This window comes from Carya illinoinensis, chromosome 16 (genome assembly GCF_018687715.1).
Source record: "Carya illinoinensis cultivar Pawnee chromosome 16, C.illinoinensisPawnee_v1, whole genome shotgun sequence".
Taxonomy (NCBI): Eukaryota; Viridiplantae; Streptophyta; class Magnoliopsida; order Fagales; family Juglandaceae; genus Carya; species Carya illinoinensis.
Genome location: NC_056767.1, coordinates 3,544,712 through 3,564,847, shown reverse-complemented (window position 1 = coordinate 3,564,847; position 20,136 = coordinate 3,544,712). Strand labels below are relative to the sequence as shown.

The window sequence follows — 20,136 nt, the reverse complement described above, 5'->3', positions numbered from 1 at the left end:
TCAAAATTGCAGTCTATCGTGGCTACTTTTACAACGGAGGCAGAATATGTCGCAGCTACACAAGCTAGCAAAGAGGCAATATGGTTGCAAATGCTACTGGAAGAGCTCGGACACGTACAAGAGAAGGTTGATTTATTTTGTGATAGTCAGAGCGCTTTGCATTTGGCAAAGAATCCAGCATTTCATTCAAGGACAAAGCACATACGAGTTCAGTATCACTTCGTTCGTGAGAAGGTGGAAGAAGGAAGTGTGGATATACAAAAAATTCATACAAAAGACAACCTAGCAGATATATTAACAAAGCCAATTAATAATGACAAGTTTATCTGGTGTCGATCCTCCTTAGGCCTAGCAGATATGTAAGCGGCATGGAGATGAAAAGTGTAGAAAAGATAGAAGGATTACAAAAGTGACTTTAAGTGGGAGATATGTAGCGGTAAAGCCACTTTTATGGACTTTTATGGGTCAAAAATGGTGGCTAGTTGAGCTTGCATTCACATTTGCTTCCGCCATCTTCCAGTTGCTTCCGTCGTCTTCCAGTTGCTTCCGCCATCTTCCACTTGCTTCCGCTATCTTCCACCGCCACCTTTATGGGTCAAAAATGGTGGCTAGTTGACAACCTACATCAAGCTTGCGTTCACATTTGCTTCCGTCATCTTCCAGTTGCTTCCGCCATCTTCCAGTTGCTTCCGCCATCTTCCACCTCCTTTAACTCCTATAAATACATGTTTTTGCTTTAGAAACCTATCCCATTTTGAAAGAAAAATTTAGAGAAAGAGAGAGAGTTTTAGAGAGAAAAATAGTGAGGTTTCTCCTATATATTGTCTCTCCTTTCATAAGAAAGAGTGAGTTTTCTCCTTTTATAAGAGAGGGTATTGTCAATTGTGCTCTCCTTATTCAAGAGAGAAATTCTTGTAATCCTTTTGCTATAAGTGAAATTCTTCTACAATTGGAGTTCCTTATTATTTCTTTTATTTTTTCTCATTTTTACTTCAGTTGTAATTATATGCCCCGTACCACAACCTCCTAACACATTAAAAATAATAAAAATAAAATATAATTTTTAAATATATAAAATATGTAGTGTGGGATGATGAGTAGTATATCTGATATCAAAATATGCATGCATGAATGTATTTTCAGAGATTTTTGTTTTTCTTTATATCTTTTTACAATAATGTTATGCATCCAAATGAATGATACCAACAGTGGATCCTAATTAATTTTGTTTTACTTAATGATTAATGAAGTATCTTTTAATGATATTGTATTTTTTTAAAATTGTTTAAAGATATAAAAAATATATATGAAAACAATTACAAAAAAAAAAAGTCAAAATGGCTTTCCAAGGAGGCATGTGGCTAGCTAGCTAGGGAAAGCAGTTACGTTTTAAGTAATTAGTCATGTTTGTTTTTACAGATGAGATGATATAAATTAAAATTAAAATTAAAAGTTGAATAAAATATTATTTTTATTTTGGGAGTTAAAAAAATTAAATTATCTATTTTATTTTGTGTCAAGATTTGAAAAATTTGTAATGATAAGATGAGTTAAAACGGTTGTTGAATATTCTAAGTTTTTAATGATGTCATGATCATAATCTTAGGAGAGGTTTAGATAGTGAATTGAGATGAGTTGAGATGAAAATTAAAAATTAAATAAAATATTATTAAAATATAATTTTAATAATATTATTATTTTAATGTTAAAAAAATTGAATTATTTATTATATTTTATATAAAAATTTAAAAAATTATAATAATAAAATAAAATGAATCGGAAATATCTTGTATTCAAACCGGGCTTAATCAGTCAGAAGCACAGATCAAACTCGTATATATTACCGGCACGACCATCAATATTAATCCCTGCGCTTAACCGATCCCTGCGTAAAAGAAGGAAAATTTTCACGTGTTTTACAAGAAAAATGGGTTTATATCATTAGTTATTTGGAAAATGATTATCCATTATGTGGATTGACTTAATGACAAAATGATACAGTGACAAAACAAATTAAATGGCAATTAAATTTTTGAGTTTCGAAGGTGGAGCCAATCTTATAAATCAATCTTCCTTAAAAAAGACGCAGCAGTTAAAATTAATAATAAAATATCGTATTCTAAAAGATTACCGGATAGTTTTTATGAAAAACATAATTTTTAAATATTTTATATTTATAAAAATAATAATATATAAATATTATTTTATAAAATATTATCATAAAAAATCTAAAATAAACATTAAGTTGTATTTTTAAAATTTTATTTTTACGTTATTTGACAAATTATTGAGATTTAATTTTATATATAGTTACATTTTCTGATTTTATAATATTTTTTATTTTATATAAACATCTTGTACAATAGAAAAGTTGGCACCATAAGAAAAATTGTTAATTCTGCCACCAGGGCACAAGATAGGATGGCTGCAAATCTGAGTTGCTTTTGTGAAAAGTTCACAATTAAGATGGTCATCCGAGTTACCCTGCATATCGATTGATGAGCATTCATTGGAGTTGTTGATAATACACTCAAGTATACCCAACAATCAGACTATCATCACATCTCCTGCACTTACATATACTGGTCAAATGATAGCCCAAATCAAATGCCAACCAAAGAATCTAAAAATTACACAAACCCCCAATCACAACTATGGTAATGATAAATCATATCTCCAATGTTATAGAAAAGACTTTGGTAAAATTCATAACTATAGCAACATGTAAGTCAAAGACCTAAATGTAAATAACAGAGAATAATCGAATCATGTACCTAAATAGAAACATGTAAATCCCCAATGTTGGAAAAATGAGAAGTTCCAAATTCATAGTTATAATAACATATAAATCAGAGACCGAAACATAATAAATTACAAGGAATAATCGAATCAGAGACTAAAATTAAAACATGTACATTGTCCCATGCAGCAAAAATGACAAGTTCAAAATTCAAAACTATCGTAACATATAAATCAGAGACCCAAAAGTAAGAAAATGTAAATCACAACATGCAAAATCACATCTATAGTAACAAAATCACATATGCAAATTTTAAACCCTAAAAAGATATAATCAGAGTAACATGTAAATCAAAGTCTCAATGCTGTAGAAATAATAAGTTCAAAATTTACAGCTACCTCTCCTTAATCAGAGACCCAAATGTAAATCACAAGTCAAGACAAGCTGCAAATAAGAAATACCCATTCAAGTAAATCATAAATACCCATTCGAGTAAATCACATGGTAATGTAAATCACAAGGAATCTGAAAACAATGAACCAATATGGACTAACACATCCCTCGAATTGGCACAGAACATTTCGATGAGAGAGAGAGAGAGAGTGTGTGTGTGTATGCGGGTGCGCGTGCGTGCACGTGTCGGAGGTGTCAAGCCTTATCGAAGACGATGATTGGAGGGACTGCCGAATGGCGAGGTGAATGACGATTGGTAGCAAGTAGGATATGGAAGAGAAAAGTTGCGCGAGAGTAATAAATCGAAAGGGAGGATTGGAGATGTACAGTGGCTCCCCATATATCGGGAGCCACTATAGCATCTCAAAACCCAAGCCTTATTTTGGGGAGGCAGATGGAGCCTGCAATTAAGATTTTTCCCAAACAAAAAATAAAGGTTTGGAGAGTCGGGGTGTGGATGGTCTTAGTGCCTATGAAACATAGTTGGGTTTATTACTATGTCATTTTAAGTTATCCAATATATAGGATGGTACCCGTGCATGTGTAGTACGTCCATACCTACTATAATTTAATTAAACAAGCCTGAATAATAGATAAAAACTTGCATAACTACCATAATAAAGTAAAGGTTACTATAAAATTAAGGATAGTGAGGTTGATCCTCGACTCCATATTATATGATATTTAATTAAACATTTTATGTGTTGGAATTTTTTATTAAAGTAGAATATGGCTCACACATAAGATGAAATGTTAAGATTATAATACAAATAATTAAATTTATATATTCTCATTAGCATAAGCTAGTGCTTGAAAGAAGTGATAATTTCATAATGAAAAATACTACTTGGCCATCTGAATTTACTGCTCAGATTGACCGCTTAATCTGATAGTGATGCATGGCACTACTATGTCATAATAAAAAAAAAAAAAAAATGTAGTACTCTTTTTTTCTCAATTATGAAGAATTTTCTTTTCGGATACATTTCTCGTTCTAGCTTTTTAATTAATAACAATGACTATAAAACAAGGCGCATCAACTTAAACAAAATATTTTACAACTTTTTTCACAAGTACTTTTTCAATAGAATATTTATTTTCTTTTGAATTCATACATCTCAAATTAAAACAAAAAACTTAAATAAATACCAAAAGCAGTAATGTAGTTTTGAAGAGCTAGAGCCACGTAAAAGTTGAAAAGTCAACCACGATTTTCGTTTTGTAAAATTAAATTGATACAAAATACCATACATTAAAATGGTAAATAAACAATTCTACTCTATGAGCGACTCCAAATAAGCTCCGTCAAAATTAAATTCATTTTAGTTTATTTAATAAATAAGTTATTCCTGAATATAAAATTATGATCAATGAAAAGGGCGAGCTCAGCTTATGCTCAAATAAAAATAAAATAAATAAAGGTTGATCATTTTGGCTACATTTAAATGTTAAAATAATCTATAAATAATAATAAAATAATAATTAATTTATAAATAATAATAAACTCAAAATTAGCTCGAATTCATTCATTCCTACCCTTATTCTTCTTTTAAAATAGAATTAATAAAGAAATTATAAAATAAATTCTCTATCAATTCTCATCACACACAAACACAAACTTGCAAACTTGCCAGACCTTTTTGCAGTTGGTCAAAAGTACTGTTTGCATGGTTCCCATTATGTAGGACAGAAAATCTGTAATTTTATGATCAATAATAGGTGAAAAATGATATTTTGTGTGAATTTCGCCTTTTAAAAAAAAAACAATCAGAGAAATCTAGAACTAATATAAAAAAAAAATTATTTTTTAATAATGAATTTTACTTTTTTTAAAAAAAATAAATAAATTTACACTTTTTAATACTATATTTAATATTATTCATTATTTTAGATTATCCTATATAAACGGTTTGCCACTTAATTTACGCGGCAATAATGACAGGAAATAAATAGGAAGATGGTCATATCCTGACTGCTTTTGCACGTACAGTTAATTTCTAATGCACAGGATTGAGCTCCTTATTAATTACAACTATTTCTGCTGATTTATCTGGTGCGTCAGTTTAAGACAATTAAATATTTAAAATAATAATTATTTTTTATTTGGCCTTCTCTAATTCTTATTAAGAATTTAATATAAATAATTAAATTTTTTTTTTCGTTAATTTAAAATTTTAAAATAAGTGATAATTTCATTTGATATCAAAATAAAATTTCTGAATTTAAATTTTAAGTCTACGTTCTATCCAATTTAATAAAAATAATATTTCCCGTGATTTGGATCAGACTCAACCTCTTCCATACATGTTACTTTCGAAAATCTATACGGAGAGGCTTTGGAAAGTTTACAGCTCACTTAGAGAACGACAAGGCTATTCAAAATTGGCAAATTTTAATGTCTTTTGTATATTAAAAAAAAAAAATGATGCATCAGCTAATTAGTCCTCATTTTATTTTTGTAAAAGGAGATTGATGCAGGCGTTTAATTGATATTAATTTTATGAAAATAAGTTGAAAATTGAGGCATCAAATTAAAAAAAAATTAAAAATTCAGATACTTACTTTCAATTGAGGCATCAAATTAAAAAATTAAAAATTAAAAATTCAGATACTTACTTTCAATTGAGGCATCAAATTAAAAAAAAAAAATTAAAAATTCAGATACTTACTTTCAATTGAGGCATCAAATTAAAAAAAAAAAAAAATTAAAAATTCAGATACTTACTTTCAATTGAGGCATCAAATTAAAAAAAATTAAAAATTCAGATACTTACTTATTAACTAACCCTAAATCACAGTGATATATATAAATAACAGATGTTAAACACAAGTCGCCTCTGCTGGCTAGGGCTGAGCAGAAATCCGAAAATCCGACTCCGAATCCGATTCCGCTCCGACTCCGACAAGTCGAAGTCAGAGTCGAAGTTTTTTCCCACTGAAAAGTCGGAGTCAGAGTCGGAGGTGAAGGTGTTCCGACTCCGACTCCGCTCCGATCTGCCTCCGACACACCGAATCCGACTCCGACTCTGACTCCGATATTATGCATATTTTATAAAAATATGTGTTTTCAATATATTAACATCTAATAAATAATAATGTATAAACATTACAATGAATAATATAAGTTAATATAGTTACTATAAGTTAATTTACATTACTAATTTATTATAAGTTACTATAAGTTAATATAGTTAGTATAGTTACACTATAAGTTACTATACTTTATATAGTTGATTTACATTACTAATTTACTATAAGTTACTATAAGTTAATATAGTTACACTATAAGTTACTATACCTTATATAGTTAATTTACGTTACTAATTTATTATAAGTTACTATATAAGTTACTATATAAGTTACTATAGCTTATTTTATATTTTACATTACTAGTTTACTATAAGTTAATATAGTTACTATATAAGTTACTATACCTTATTTTATATTTTACATTACTAATTTACTATAAGTCAATATATAATATATAGTTATATTATATATAATTATAGATTATATATATACTATATATATTGAGGGCTTATATAATATATAGTTACTATAGTATGTATTTTTTATGCATTAATCATATATATTTTATATAACTATACCTTATATAGTTAATTTATATTACTAATTTACTATAAGTTACTATATAAGTTACTATATAAGTTACTATAGCTTATTTTATATTTTACATTACTAGTTTACTATAAGTTAATATATAATATATAAGTTACTATACCTTATTTTATATGTTATATTACTAATTTACTATAAGTCAATATATAATATATAGTTATATTATATATAATTATAGATTATATATATACTATATATATTGAGGGCTTATATAATATATAGTTACTATAGTATGTATTTTTTATGCATTAATCATATATATTTATATATTTTATATAACTATACCTTATATAGTTAATTTACATTACTAATTTACTATAAGTTACTATACCTTATTTTAATATCAAATATCTTATTTTATTTTATATATTATAATATTATATATATAGTATAGTTTATATATATATATAATATACTATATAACTATATATATACTTTATAGTATTAGAGTCATTAGACTATATATATTTATACTTATATAATATATATAGTTATACTAAATCACTATAACTAATACTAATAGTCTAATATAGATTATAGTTATAGTTACTATAGTCTATAACTATGTATTAAATGTATTACAAATATATACAAATATAACTATCAACCAATGGGATGATGACAACTATTAAAATGATAGACAACGCTATAGCCACTAGGAGCTACCGTTAGTGGTTTTAATGTATTTTTTTAGTCCTTTTATTATATGTATTTTTTTATCATCCTTAATTTTTTTTTTAAATATTCATAATATTATTAAAAAATGTTTCTTTAATCACGAAATAAAAAAAACTTTTAAAATAAATAAATAAAAAGGCCAACGATGGGAGCGGAACCTTTTGCATTATTTAAAAAGATATAATAAACATTACAAATATCAATGCTGATAAAGTAGTAAACTATAATGGACTTAATAGTAATTTCAACTACATAAGATAAGACTAGTGCTACTGCCTCCACGTGTGACTTCCAACTTCTGTCCCACTTCCCAGTGCATGATCCAACGACTAAGATCACACTGCACTTCACTTTAACCTTTTTGACCAAAAGACTTCAGACCAAATTCTTCATCCATTTCGTCTTGTTCCTTTCCGAATCCTCCAAGACTCAGCCTTTCTTACTTCTCAAACCATCGACTGTAACAGAGAGCTATGCCTTGAGGGAGAAGAGAGAGAGGTTACTAAGAGAAAATCGTGCGGCAATTCGTCTACACATTGTTAACTTTTTTTTTTTTCGATCAATTATTATTTTTTGTTTTTCTTCCAGTCTCCTTTTTTCTGTTCTTTTTCTCTTTTGTTCGTTTTTTCTTCCATCATGGATGGATCTATAGGGAAATGAACAAACCTATAGATCTGAGTTAACGTATATTTTTTTAAAAACCTTTTTATTTCGGTTGTTGGTTTTCTTCCCCTGTAGATCTGAACAGATGTTGATATATTTGAAGAGATTGTGTTCATGTCTCAGTGTGCTTTTTTTTTTTACCTTTCCGGTTATCTTTATTTGAAGCTCTGTTTTCAGGTGCCCCAGTCGGCACTCAGCAGTCCCCGTCGGCCGTCGCCCCGAGTCCCCACGCCGTCGCAGATCTGGGTCATCGCACAATGCCCACTGCCCTCCCACAGTCTCACCGACTCCGTCCCGACTCCGATCCGACAATTCAGAGTCGGAGCCGAAGCGGAGCATATAGCCTTCAGAGCCGGAGTCGGAGGTCGGACTCGGCCTCCGACAAAGTCGGAGGACCAGATACCGACTCCGATCTGTCGGTGCTCAGCCCAACTGCTAGCAGTAGAAAACTTCTCCTGGCTTTTCTTGGCCCATTAATTGGATAGGGAAATGCAAAGTGTGTTCCGAAAGTTCTTTTTATTTTTTTTAAATTTTTTTCTACTTAGTGATTAAAGAAGTATTTTTTAATAATATTGTGATTTTTTAAAAAAAAATATTTAAGGATATAAATAAATAAATAAATAAATTCAATATAAAAAAATTATAAATTGACATAACTTTATATGATAAATTATATCTATTTTATAATAAAAGTAATTTTACAATTTAACATATCACATGATCAAGACACATTAATTTATAAATTTACTCTTATAAATTTTTTTTGTAGTTAAAATATGAAAAAATCTAGTTACAAGTACAATTGTATACTAATATGTGCACTAATTTATTGTGATTGATCAAAAAGTAGATTTTATTGAAATAATGCTAATTTAAATTTTAAGTACGAATGAATCAATATTGGTACGCAAATTAGTAGGTGATTTTGTTTGTACGTAACAAAACTCTTAAAATATTATTTCTTTATAAGTAAATTATTTAAAAAAAAAAAAGAACAGTTCCCTACTTAGAGCTTGTTTGGCAGCTAGGAAGAGATATAAAATTCTTATATCATTTTATTTAATTATTACAATTTTTAAATTTTTAATTAAAATATAATATATAATTTAATTTTTTTAAATCTCAATTCAACTTTTTTAAATAACAACATAATCTTAATATTAAAAAATAATATTTATTTAATTTTTAATTTTTATCTAAAATAAAAAATTCTCATCCCAACCTCCGAGACTACCTTATTTACTCTGCAATAATGCCTGTAAATAAATAGGGACATAGTCATGTCCTGGTCATCATCCGTGGCTCCTTTTGCACGTACAGTTAATTTTTAATGCATAGCATTGAGCTCCTTATTAATTGCTACTATTTCTGCTGATTTATATGGTGGGTCAGTTTAGGACAGTTAAATATTTAAAATAATCATTATTTTTTATTTGACCAGCCCGTAATTTTTATTAAAAAATATACTACAAATTATTAAATTTTTTTTATTAATTTAAAGTTAAAAAAATGATAATTTCATTTGATATCAGAATAAAATTTCTAAATTTAAATTTTAAATCTATATTCTATCCAATATTTAATAAAAATAATATTTCACATGATTGGATCAGACTCAACTAGGGCTGAAAGTCGAACGGTCCGGACCGGAAAAATCGACCGGACCGGTCATTTTTGGACCGGACCAGACCGGATCGAATGAGTCCGGTCCGGTCCTGGTCCAATTTTTAAGGGACCGAAGCGGTCCCGGTCCGGGGGTTTTTCACCCCGGACCGGACCGAATAGATTAAAAAAAAAAATTATTATTTATATAATAGTTGAATTACTAATAGTCTAATACTAATACAATTATATAGTTATACTAATTATAAATTCATAATAACTAAATCATTGTAAGTCTATAACTATATTATATATATATTTAGTATCAATGTATTACTATATTCTTTAATATATAACTATTAACTATAATATATAGTACTAGTATAACCGATCAAAAAAAAATATAGTACTAGTATATATATTAATGTATTAACATATTATAAAAGTTATAGTATAAATTATAATATATCATATATTTGTAAATTTATAATAGTATTAGTATAGTTAACTTAATATGTAATATGTTAGCATTAAATCACTATAACTACATAGAATATTAATAATAAGAGTATTACTATTATTTAATATAATATTACATATATTATCACTATCATTACATATATTTATTAGTTATAGTATTAGTACTAATAGACTAATAGTATTAGTTATTAATATTACATGATATAGTTACATATATAATTATCACTATTACTAATAGTAGTAGTGTATTACTAATATATATAATAGTATAGTATATGTATATATATTAAATATGTCACAATATAATTACATAAATATTAAACAAAATGTCATTGAAAAAAAAAAAAAAAACTCATAGGGTGGACCGAACGGACCGACCGGACCGGACCGGATCGTATGAAGTTCGGTCCGGTCCAGGGTGGAAAAACCCTAGACTGAATAGGTCCAGTCCAATCCGTAAAACCTCATCGAACCGGACCGGACCGGACCGAATTCACTCCTACACTCAACCTCTTCCACATATGTTACTTTCGAAAATCTCTGAAATGATACGTAGAGGCTTTGGAAGGGTTTCAGCTCACTTGATCCATGTTGCGTGATGTTAAAGCACAAAAAACATTAAAATATTCCCGTCGATGATGTCTGCCTTTGATTGACAGCTACGTGGATCAATATCTACGCCAAGCAAATTAAAAGCTGACATATAGTATGTACGCCATCAGTATTGCATCAGCTAATTAATCCTCATTTTAATTTTGTAAAAGAAGATTGATGGAGGCGGCCTTTAATTGTTATTAATTTCATGAAAATAAGTTAAAAATTGAGCCATCAAATTATAAAAATATAAAAATTCAGATACTTACTAATTAAATAACCCTAAATCACAGTGATATATATAACTAGGTAGCTAGGTAAGTAAGTAGGAGATGGTTAACCATTAGTAAAGAAGATGGAGAAGGGCAAATGCGAAATTTCAAGCTTAGCAAGCCACGTGAATTAACAGCTATATATATAGTGAATTAATAGCTAAACCGCGTGAATAAAATACTTTAATAAAACAACTTGACATAATTAATGTGCTTTATTCTGTATTCTAATTTGGACAATATAGTCATTTTAATATATCATCATCGCTACATAATGGTGGACCTCGATCTATAAATCTAATCCCATTCTTTGTACCAAAACTCTGGTGCAAGGTTCAGATCAGTATCAAAAACTTCATTTCCTTGGAGGACACGCAGTCTCTCTGAATTAAGCCAGCTCATCAGTTTCTAAATGCGCCTAGAATAGAACCTGTAAGTGTTGTTCACCACCTCGCATAAATCTTCAGCACATCATGAATATCTCTTGTCATGATCATGCCTTCCCCGATTTCTTTTCTTAAACTCCGATTTCTAATTTTCTTTAACTTCCTGCAATCGATGTAAGTAAATATTCTGCTTCAAAAACTCTTTAGAGCGAAGGTTTAGCAAGCAGTTTATGTTGTTCTTATGCTAATTATATTGACTCAAAAATCATGAACATGAATGTATTTAGGAATAGAAAATTAATTTATTTTTCAGACATTTTTATTTCTGTTTTTTTCTTAACGCAATCGTCAACCATATATTGTCTATTAATTCACCTAATTATGCATCTCATGCATACATACGTCATATCGTATTAATTCTTCTAATTTTCAATATTCTTAGAAAAGATCAAGGAAAATAATGGAACAGGGTGATATCTTATTATCTCGATCTCGTGCCATTCATGCTCCTCTCTTTCGAGCTGCCCTAGTAGGTGACTGGAAGGCTGCTAAAGCTTTATTCAGAGCTATCCAACCTCCGTTAGAGCCCCCCTAACAGAATACCGAGATACAGTTCTTCACATTGCTGCAATTGCGAAACATACCCGTTTTGTAAAAGAACTCGTGAGCTTTATGGAGCCGGAAGAATTAGCGATGAAAGATACCAACGGCGTCACTGCTCTTTATGTTGCCGCTCAATCAGAAATCGTAACAATTGCAGAGGTGATGGTGAAAAAGAACAACAATCTGCCATCGATATTCCCCAATGACGACATCAAACTTTCACCACTTTACGCGGCAATAATGGCTGGAAGTAGAGATATGGTGCGGTATTTATACTCTGTGACTCCTATTGAAGACTTGGCTTATGTGGATCGCAAGGCGCTCGTTATCGCTGCTATTCATTGTGATTTGTATGGTATGTCATCCTACGTATCAATACTTGTGATCATCAATTTGAGACAAATAATTATTATGAGCAATGCTATTCTTGTAATATGAAACATTTCAAATAACTTCATATATATATTAACCAATTATATGGTAGTTACTTAAAATAGGCTACATAACAACGACATAAATATTTTCAATACCCATTGCCTTTTGTTTGACCTCATGATCATGCAGTTTTAATTCTTAAAAAGTATATCATAGAGATTTCACAAGACAGACTTACCATATTTATATACATATATACATATAAAAGAAAATGATCATATTAATTTGCCTTTTATGTACAGATACGGCACTCAAAATTCTGAATACTCTAAAGTTAGTACCTGAAGAGAAGAAAACACCCGAAGAGGAGCAGTTTCTTTGGTTTTCATTGGAAATGTTGGCCAGAAAACCTTCGAAAATTGGCAGCAAAAGTCAACCATCAGTATGGGAAAGATGGTTAAACTCCTGTTAGTTTATTTCCAACCCAAACGGCCAATAACTTTACTTGTCATGTGTGTCTATTTATATATATGGATATGTATATTTCCGGCAAGTTGTTTTATTACATGAATAATAACAATTTGATGAAAAGTTAGTATAAGTCACCTTGGAATGACAAATTACTTGTACACAACAAGAAAATGTGTTAAATCTTATAACTTCATCTTATTAAATCTTTAGATGATATCTGATCAGATAATTAGCTATTTAGTATTTGAAAGGGGTGGTCAATGATCAGGCTAGTAGGGCTGCTTGCAATTAAGTCAAATTATTAATTGTTAATCGCTAATTTTTCAAATTATACTCCATTATAAAGAACTAAAGTACTGTTGCAACAATTTGATACAGAATGCTAATTAATGAGCATATATAATTAACTCATGAGAATGTGAGTTTAATCATTTAATTCATATTCTTTTGTCACATTTATATATATATATATATATATATATATATAATTAATATTTCTTTTTAACTAAATTAACTATCTTCTCTTAATCCTAACTAGGCTCCAGAGGTCGGTTTTGCAACAAAGCTTTGATGCAAGCATCAGCCCATCAATTAGTTGACCGCCTTTGGAAAGCCCTTGGAGACGAAAATTTCTCATCAACGGCGGTTCCCCAACATAAGCTTCTACTTGTTGAAGCTGCAAAAGTAGGGAACGTTGAATTTCTAATTATACTTATACGCTTATCCCCATCTCATATGGAAAGTTGACGAAGAACATGGAACTTTATTTCACGTTGCTATTAAACATCGACAAGAGCATGTTTTTAATTTAATACATGAGATAGGTGCTTTGAAGCGCATCCTTGCGAGCTATCATGCCAAAGGGAGAAACAGCATGCTGCACTTGGTTGGAAAATTGCCTTCTTTAGATCGATTGAATATCATCTCAGGAGCAGCCCTACAAATGCAACGAGAGTTGTTGTGGTTTCAAGTACGTACGAATGAGTGTTAAATATAATTTCAACTTCTTTTCTTCTCGTCACACACGTATTGCATGCAGGTCTCTCAGGACCTTTCAACATTTTACAATTTACAATAATTGGTTATTGCAGGAGATTGAAAAGATTGTGCCGAAGTCATATTTGAGCGAGCAGAATGTTAAAGAAGATACTGATGGAGATACTGATGAAAACGGAGACACACCTAGGGATATATTTGTGAAGACCCATGAAAAACTACAGAAGGATGGTGAAAAGTGGATGAAGGACACGGCAAACTCTTGCATGCTCGTGGCAGCACTAATTGCCACTGTGGTTTTCCCAGCTGCCTTCACAGTACCAGGTGGCAACAATCAAGAAACAAGCATTCCTATCTTTTTGGAAAGTAACTGGTTTACAGTATTCCTCGTATCAGATGCAGTAGCTATGTTATTCTCTTCGTCTTCAATATTAGTTTTCTTGTCAATTCTCACATCACGTTACACAGAGAAAGATTTCCTCAAATCATTACCTCGTAAATTGGTGTTAGGACTTGCTACGCTTTTAATCTCGATAGTAGGAATGCTGATAGCCTTCACTGCAGCCTGTTTTTTGGTCTTTAAAAGCAAGACAAGTGTTCCGATCCGTATAATTGTTGCAGCACCAGCTATTCCAATAAGTTTGTTTGTTATCCTACATTATAGCCTTTGGTTTGATATATTCTGCTCAGCATTCAGTTCAAATAGGTTCCTTTTCCGGTCACAGAATAGGCTTAATTTTCAATTCCAAGTCAGCAATGGTTGTTGAAGAATTTAAGAATGACAACCAAACCGGATACAGTGATAGAACCCAAGTAATTTTGAACTAGGCCAGGAAAAAATCTGGTCCGGATGAACAGGCAATTCCTCAGTGTGAATAATGTTGGTGTTTTAAAACCCCCGGGTACCAGGCTACTGCTAATTATTGTATGAAAGCTGCTATTTTTTTTTTATTAATTAGGACTCTTGAAACTCTCATTTGGATAACTCTATCATGTTTATCATTATATATATATATATATATGTGTGTGTGTGTGTGTATATATTTATAAAATGTTAAATATTCTGAATTTTCTATGATGTTATGCTCATAATCTTAATCGGTCACAGTTACAAAAGAAATATGTCTGTCGAGTGTCGAGTCGAGTGATTGTCGAGTGAATTCTCTGCTTAGACTTCGCTCGAGTCTATTGTCGAGTGAGACCCAAGTGAACTTTCTGTCTGATCTTTGCTTAAGCTGAAAGTTGAGCGAATACCAAGCAAACACCCCCAGACCCCGGCCCCCACGAGACTTGGCCATGTTCGCTTTGGCGTGGGCCTATCGGCCTAAGCCTACGCTCCATGACACAAGTCTCATTGAAAATCCATTAAAAAATCATAACAAATCATTGTCAGATCAAATAATCAAGTCAAGCCACCACAATAATAAATTAGGCTTCACAAACCCAATAATTCTCCCACTTAGAGACTGGTACGACCAACTCATCACCTTATGCCCCTCAAAATTGATATTTTCCCCTAAAATTGATATTTTCCACCTTTGCAAACCGATAGCCTCTGTCTTTAAGTTAGAAGATCAACAATTTCTCAAGTCTAACACTATTTATCAACATATCAGTAAGGTTCTTGCTTCCATGGATCTTGTCAAGTATCAATTGACTATCATCAAGTAGAGATCGAATAAAATGATACCTGATCTAAATATGTTGAGTCATAGAATGAAATGCAGGATTCTTGACAAAGAATATGACATTTTGACTGTCATTGTGGAGAGTGCCCTTCTGATTCTTCTTACTCAAGTCCTCTAAGAAACTCTATAGCCAAATCATCTCTTTGAAGCTTCTGACATTGCAACATACTCAGTAGACAGTGCAATTGTCTTTTTAGGTTAGAACCCTAAGACATGGCAGTACCTCTCAAAGTATATACAAAGCTTGTTGTATTCTTTCTGTTGTTAGTATCTCTTACCAAACACCGTCAACTTAACCCTATAGTTCCAAACTCATTCAAGTGAAACACAAACACATTTTTTAGAAGCCTCTCAAGTACCCACTTCATAGCCTCCCAATGTTGTCTTCCTGGATTGCTGATATATCTACTCACAACTCCTATTACATGGGCAATATCTAGTCTTGTGCAAACCTGAAAAGAGCTGCTGAATCAATTGAGGGCAGAGCGTGAGAAGTGATATCACGCTGTCTTTCTTCCTGAACAACAAGAGAGAAGACTTTGTTGATTGGGGGAAGCGAATCCATTAGTAAAAATTTGGCCACGAATGTGGGAGAATGAATCGTTGAGACCCATCAAAAAATGCATAAACGTAGTCTTCCTGTTGGTATTTCGCCAATTTTCGGAGAGCACCACAAGAGCATTCGGGTAAGGGACGGTAATTTAGCAGTTCGTCCCAATAGCCTTTTAGCTTGGTGAAATAAGTACTCACAGAAGTTTGATTCTGGTTAAGTGAGGAAATCGCTTTCTGGAGTTGGAAGATACGAGGAGCGTTCCTTGAGATCAAACCATATGTCACGAGCATTATCAATATAAATAAAACTGGCAGCAAGGTCTTTAGAAAGAGAGTTTAAAATTAAACCCAAGAGAGGACCATACGATTGCAACGAATCCAAGGTGCATAGAGCGGATTGGTGTTGCTAAAAGGTTTGGAGATTGTACCATCAATAAACCCTGTCTTATTTTTGGCGCTTAAAGCCATAAACATAGACCTACTCCATGTGGAGTAGTTATCGCCAACAAGTGGTTGGGAAACCAATAGAACTCCAGGACTGTCACCATGATGAAGAAAGTAACGGCTGGAATGATCATTGGCTGATGAGGTGATAGAAGAGGAAGAAGAAGAGGGATTAGATTGGGAAGTCATGATCTACCGAATCTGGACACTGAAAGGCAGCAAAATGATGCTCTGTTTTTCAAGAGTAGAAACAGAGGAAGAATACAAGGGTAATCTCTGATACCATGATGAATATTGAATTGATTAATAAAATCATCTCTCACAATATGTTCTGTACATTGATGTAAATATTTACAAAAAAGCATGAAAAACAAATCACAACAATCTAGGAGAAAATCATGCTATCATGAGCTGTGGTTGAGGTGTTGTAGCCGTTTATGCTTAATATGGTATGTGGCGTGATCTCAGGCTTGAGTGGTAGATTGTGTATCTGTAATAACTTTGTTGATCATGAACCCTTTGAAGCCGAGGAGTAAGAGATCACAAATATTATATTTCGTTAAAAAGAAATATTAATTCTGTATGGTATATAGAACTAGTACTGTTAGAATATAAACTAAATGGTTAAATTCATATATCATCAGCTCATCGAGTTAAGTTTTGAGATACAATATTTTATTGAAGGTTTTTCTAAGAGAATAAAAAAAGAGTAGAGATGATGTAAGTAAATATTTTGTAAAATCGTTTGTGTTAAAAGAAAAGCTAGGGCTGTTCATAAAACCCGGCCCAGGCCGGAACCCGGATAACCGGGTGTCCGGTTATGGTTTTCGGCCCGGATTTGATCCGGGCCGAAACCCACATTATTAAAATCGGCCCAATTTGGGCCGGTTGCGGGTATTACACACGGGTATCAGATTTTAACCTCGGTATCCGGTTTTTATAAAAACAAAAAAAAAAATTGTTTCTTATTTCGTATCTCTCTACTCCTTTCTCTCTCTCTCTCTCGCTCTCGCGTCCGAGCCCAACGAAGGGAACCCTAGGCCTTCGCTTCAATTTTGACGCCGTCTGTCTCTCTCTCGTCGCCGCCGCCGGACTTTAGATCGGTAGTCTCTCTTCTCTCTCTCTCTCTCTCTCTCTCTCTCTCTCGATCGATCGACCCAGCAAAGAAGGCAGATCTGTTATTTTTTGTTAAACATGGGTATTTTTTTGTTTTTGAGTTTTTTAGTCTTTACGTATACTTTGGGCCATTGGGAGAAATCCAGAGTTCTTCCTATTCGATTTTTCGATTTGGTTTCATACTTTGGGCTCGCCGTTTCTCTTGCTCGATATGTTCAAGTTTTTTTTATGGGTTTTTTAGGGACAATCTGTGCTACATCCCTGTTCAAGTTCAAATCCGCAGTAGTTTTTTTAGGGTTTTTTTCCTTTGAGTACTTTGTTGATTTGGGTCTGTTTTGTTTTCATTTCTTTGTGTTTAATGCCTAGATCTCAATCCTTCATTTTTTGTTTTGTTCTATTTTGAATGTACTAAGGTCTTGGGTTTTATTAGCTTTGGCTGTTAGTAGATTTTAAGCTACTAGTACAGGCTAGAAGAAGATTTTCCTTGTATCTGGATTTGGATGCCAGTCCAAATCTTGCTTTGGACTGCCAAGGAATCAACCAATCCCCGGTTAAAAATGCAAGCAGTACTGGTCTCTCTCCTGTCATGCTGCAACAGTTGTTTTAAACTAAAGGCATATGCTTTGTAAAAGAGGGCACACGTGCAACTAGAATGATGTTGTAAGATCTTTCAGTTTGTAGTCATTTACTTTCCTTTTATCGCATCTGTATGTGAATATTGTAGGTGCGAATATGTCATGCTTGTCATATATTTTATACAGAAATTTACTAACCATGGCGTTTATTGTCATTAGAGGCGAGCTTTCTGGTTGTCTTCTCTGAAATTGCTTTGGATTATTGATTACGCCTTTGTAAAAAAAAAGGAAAGCATACCCAGGTCAAAAGGCGAGCTTGGAAATGTTGTATACTTGGACAATTACGGATTGAACATGTATTAGGAGTCTTTGATGTACAATTTCGATTCTGACAGTTATGGCATGACAGTGAGATTCAACTGCAAAGATTTGAATTGCTAGATGTGTATTGGAGTTTTGACAGAGTGTAACACCGTAACCGGGTTCAATCCGGAACCCAAAAAAAAAAAAAAAAAAATAACCGGTTTCAATCCGGAACCCGGAATCCGGGTTTTACACAACCCGAGTTCATCCGGGTTCCGGCCCGGATCTAACCCGGTCTGGTTTCCGGCCCGAATTTCAAATCCGGGTTTCGGTTTGGGTGTACCCGGGTCAAAACCCGGATGAACAGCCCTAAGAAAAGCTGTCATTGAGTAATATTTATAATGGATTATATTTTGGGTTCAACGTATATAATATTAGAATATAATTTAAATAATTAAATTAACATTTTTCTCATCAGTTTAATCTTTTGGTATCAGAGTAGAGATCTTAAATTTAAAACTTGATTCTACACTTTACACAATTTAATTACATATTCTACGTGTTTGATCCACTTATTAAGAAGAAGTTTGATCAAGGGTTTGGTTGTTGAGAAGTATTGAGGTATGTTGTGAATAGTAATAAAAAAGTATGTGAAAAGTAATAATAGAATATTGAATAATAGTAAAAAGTAATGAATAGTAGTAAAAAGAAGATAAAAAATAATAATAAAATAATAAATAATAATAGAGTATGTTGAGAAGTGTTGAAATATTCTGAACACCCAAACACAAGATTATTAAATGTTAGAATAAGATTATTAAATGTTAGAATATAATTTAAAATTATCCCACTTATTAAGAAAAAGTATAACCCACACGTGAGAGGTATTAGGATATGATTTAAAAAGTCAAATTACCTCTAGCTATCAGTCAAAAAAGTTACCCCTAGCTAGCTTCTCATTATAAGTTTCCATTTTTTCACCAATATGCATGCTTATAATAATTGTTATTATGGCTAGCTAGTCCGACTCGTATGAGATTGACAGTACTGCTTTGTCGCAAATTTTTGTGGTTATATATGGTTATCTGGTATTGGCATGGTCTTGATGATTTAACTGCATTTAGCTCATAGCTCTTGATAATGGATCATAATTTGAAAATTTAGCGACTTACAATTTAGTGTAAGAGTATGATGCTGGTCAGAATAGAGGTTATTTTGAAGACTACTTAATCAATAGAAAGTAAGGATTGAGATTTAGAAAAGATGCAAAACAAAGAGAAAACCCTGATAAATATTGATTAATGGTAAAATTTGAAAGTATTTTATAAAACCCACAAACTGGGCTTAAATAGTCTCAAAATTTAAAATTACGATGATTTTTTTTTAAATGTAAGAATCTAAATTATTGGATGAAAATTAAATATGTAAATAAGCATGAATCTTGCAAAACATTTGGCATAAACCAAAATCAGAATTACTTTCAAAACTTGAAATCAAATATTTACT

At 31.6% G+C, this 20,136-nt stretch overlaps 2 protein-coding genes across 2 annotated transcripts; both read left to right on the top strand.

The window, feature by feature from the left end:
- Nucleotides 1–12,260: 12,260 nt before the first annotated feature.
- LOC122298363 lies at nt 12,261–13,380 on the top strand. The gene is made up of 2 exons (XM_043108084.1): nt 12,261–12,465; nt 12,788–13,380. The coding sequence occupies exons 1-2, from the start codon at nt 12,273–12,275 to the stop codon at nt 12,955–12,957; spliced, it is 363 nt and encodes a 120-aa protein (XP_042964018.1). The 5' UTR covers nt 12,261–12,272; the 3' UTR covers nt 12,958–13,380.
- A 68-nt stretch (nt 13,381–13,448) lies between these two features.
- LOC122299818 (ankyrin repeat-containing protein ITN1-like) lies at nt 13,449–14,960 on the top strand. The gene is made up of 2 exons (XM_043110278.1): nt 13,449–13,926; nt 14,048–14,960. Exons 1-2 carry the CDS (start codon nt 13,831–13,833, stop codon nt 14,717–14,719), a joined length of 768 nt encoding a protein of 255 aa, XP_042966212.1. The 5' UTR covers nt 13,449–13,830; the 3' UTR covers nt 14,720–14,960.
- Nucleotides 14,961–20,136: the final 5,176 nt, after the last annotated feature.

Excerpts from the sequence above, each read along its gene's own strand:
- LOC122298363 (XM_043108084.1), top strand. The coding sequence starts at position 12,273 with ATGGTGAAAAAGAACAACAATCTGCCATCGATATTCCCCAATGACGAC. Across the intron at positions 12,466-12,787 it reads TATTCATTGTGATTTGTATG|ATACGGCACTCAAAATTCTG; the intron begins GTATGTCATCCT and ends TTTTATGTACAG.
- LOC122299818 (XM_043110278.1), top strand. The coding sequence starts at position 13,831 with ATGCTGCACTTGGTTGGAAAATTGCCTTCTTTAGATCGATTGAATATC. Across the intron at positions 13,927-14,047 it reads GAGAGTTGTTGTGGTTTCAA|GAGATTGAAAAGATTGTGCC; the intron begins GTACGTACGAAT and ends TGGTTATTGCAG.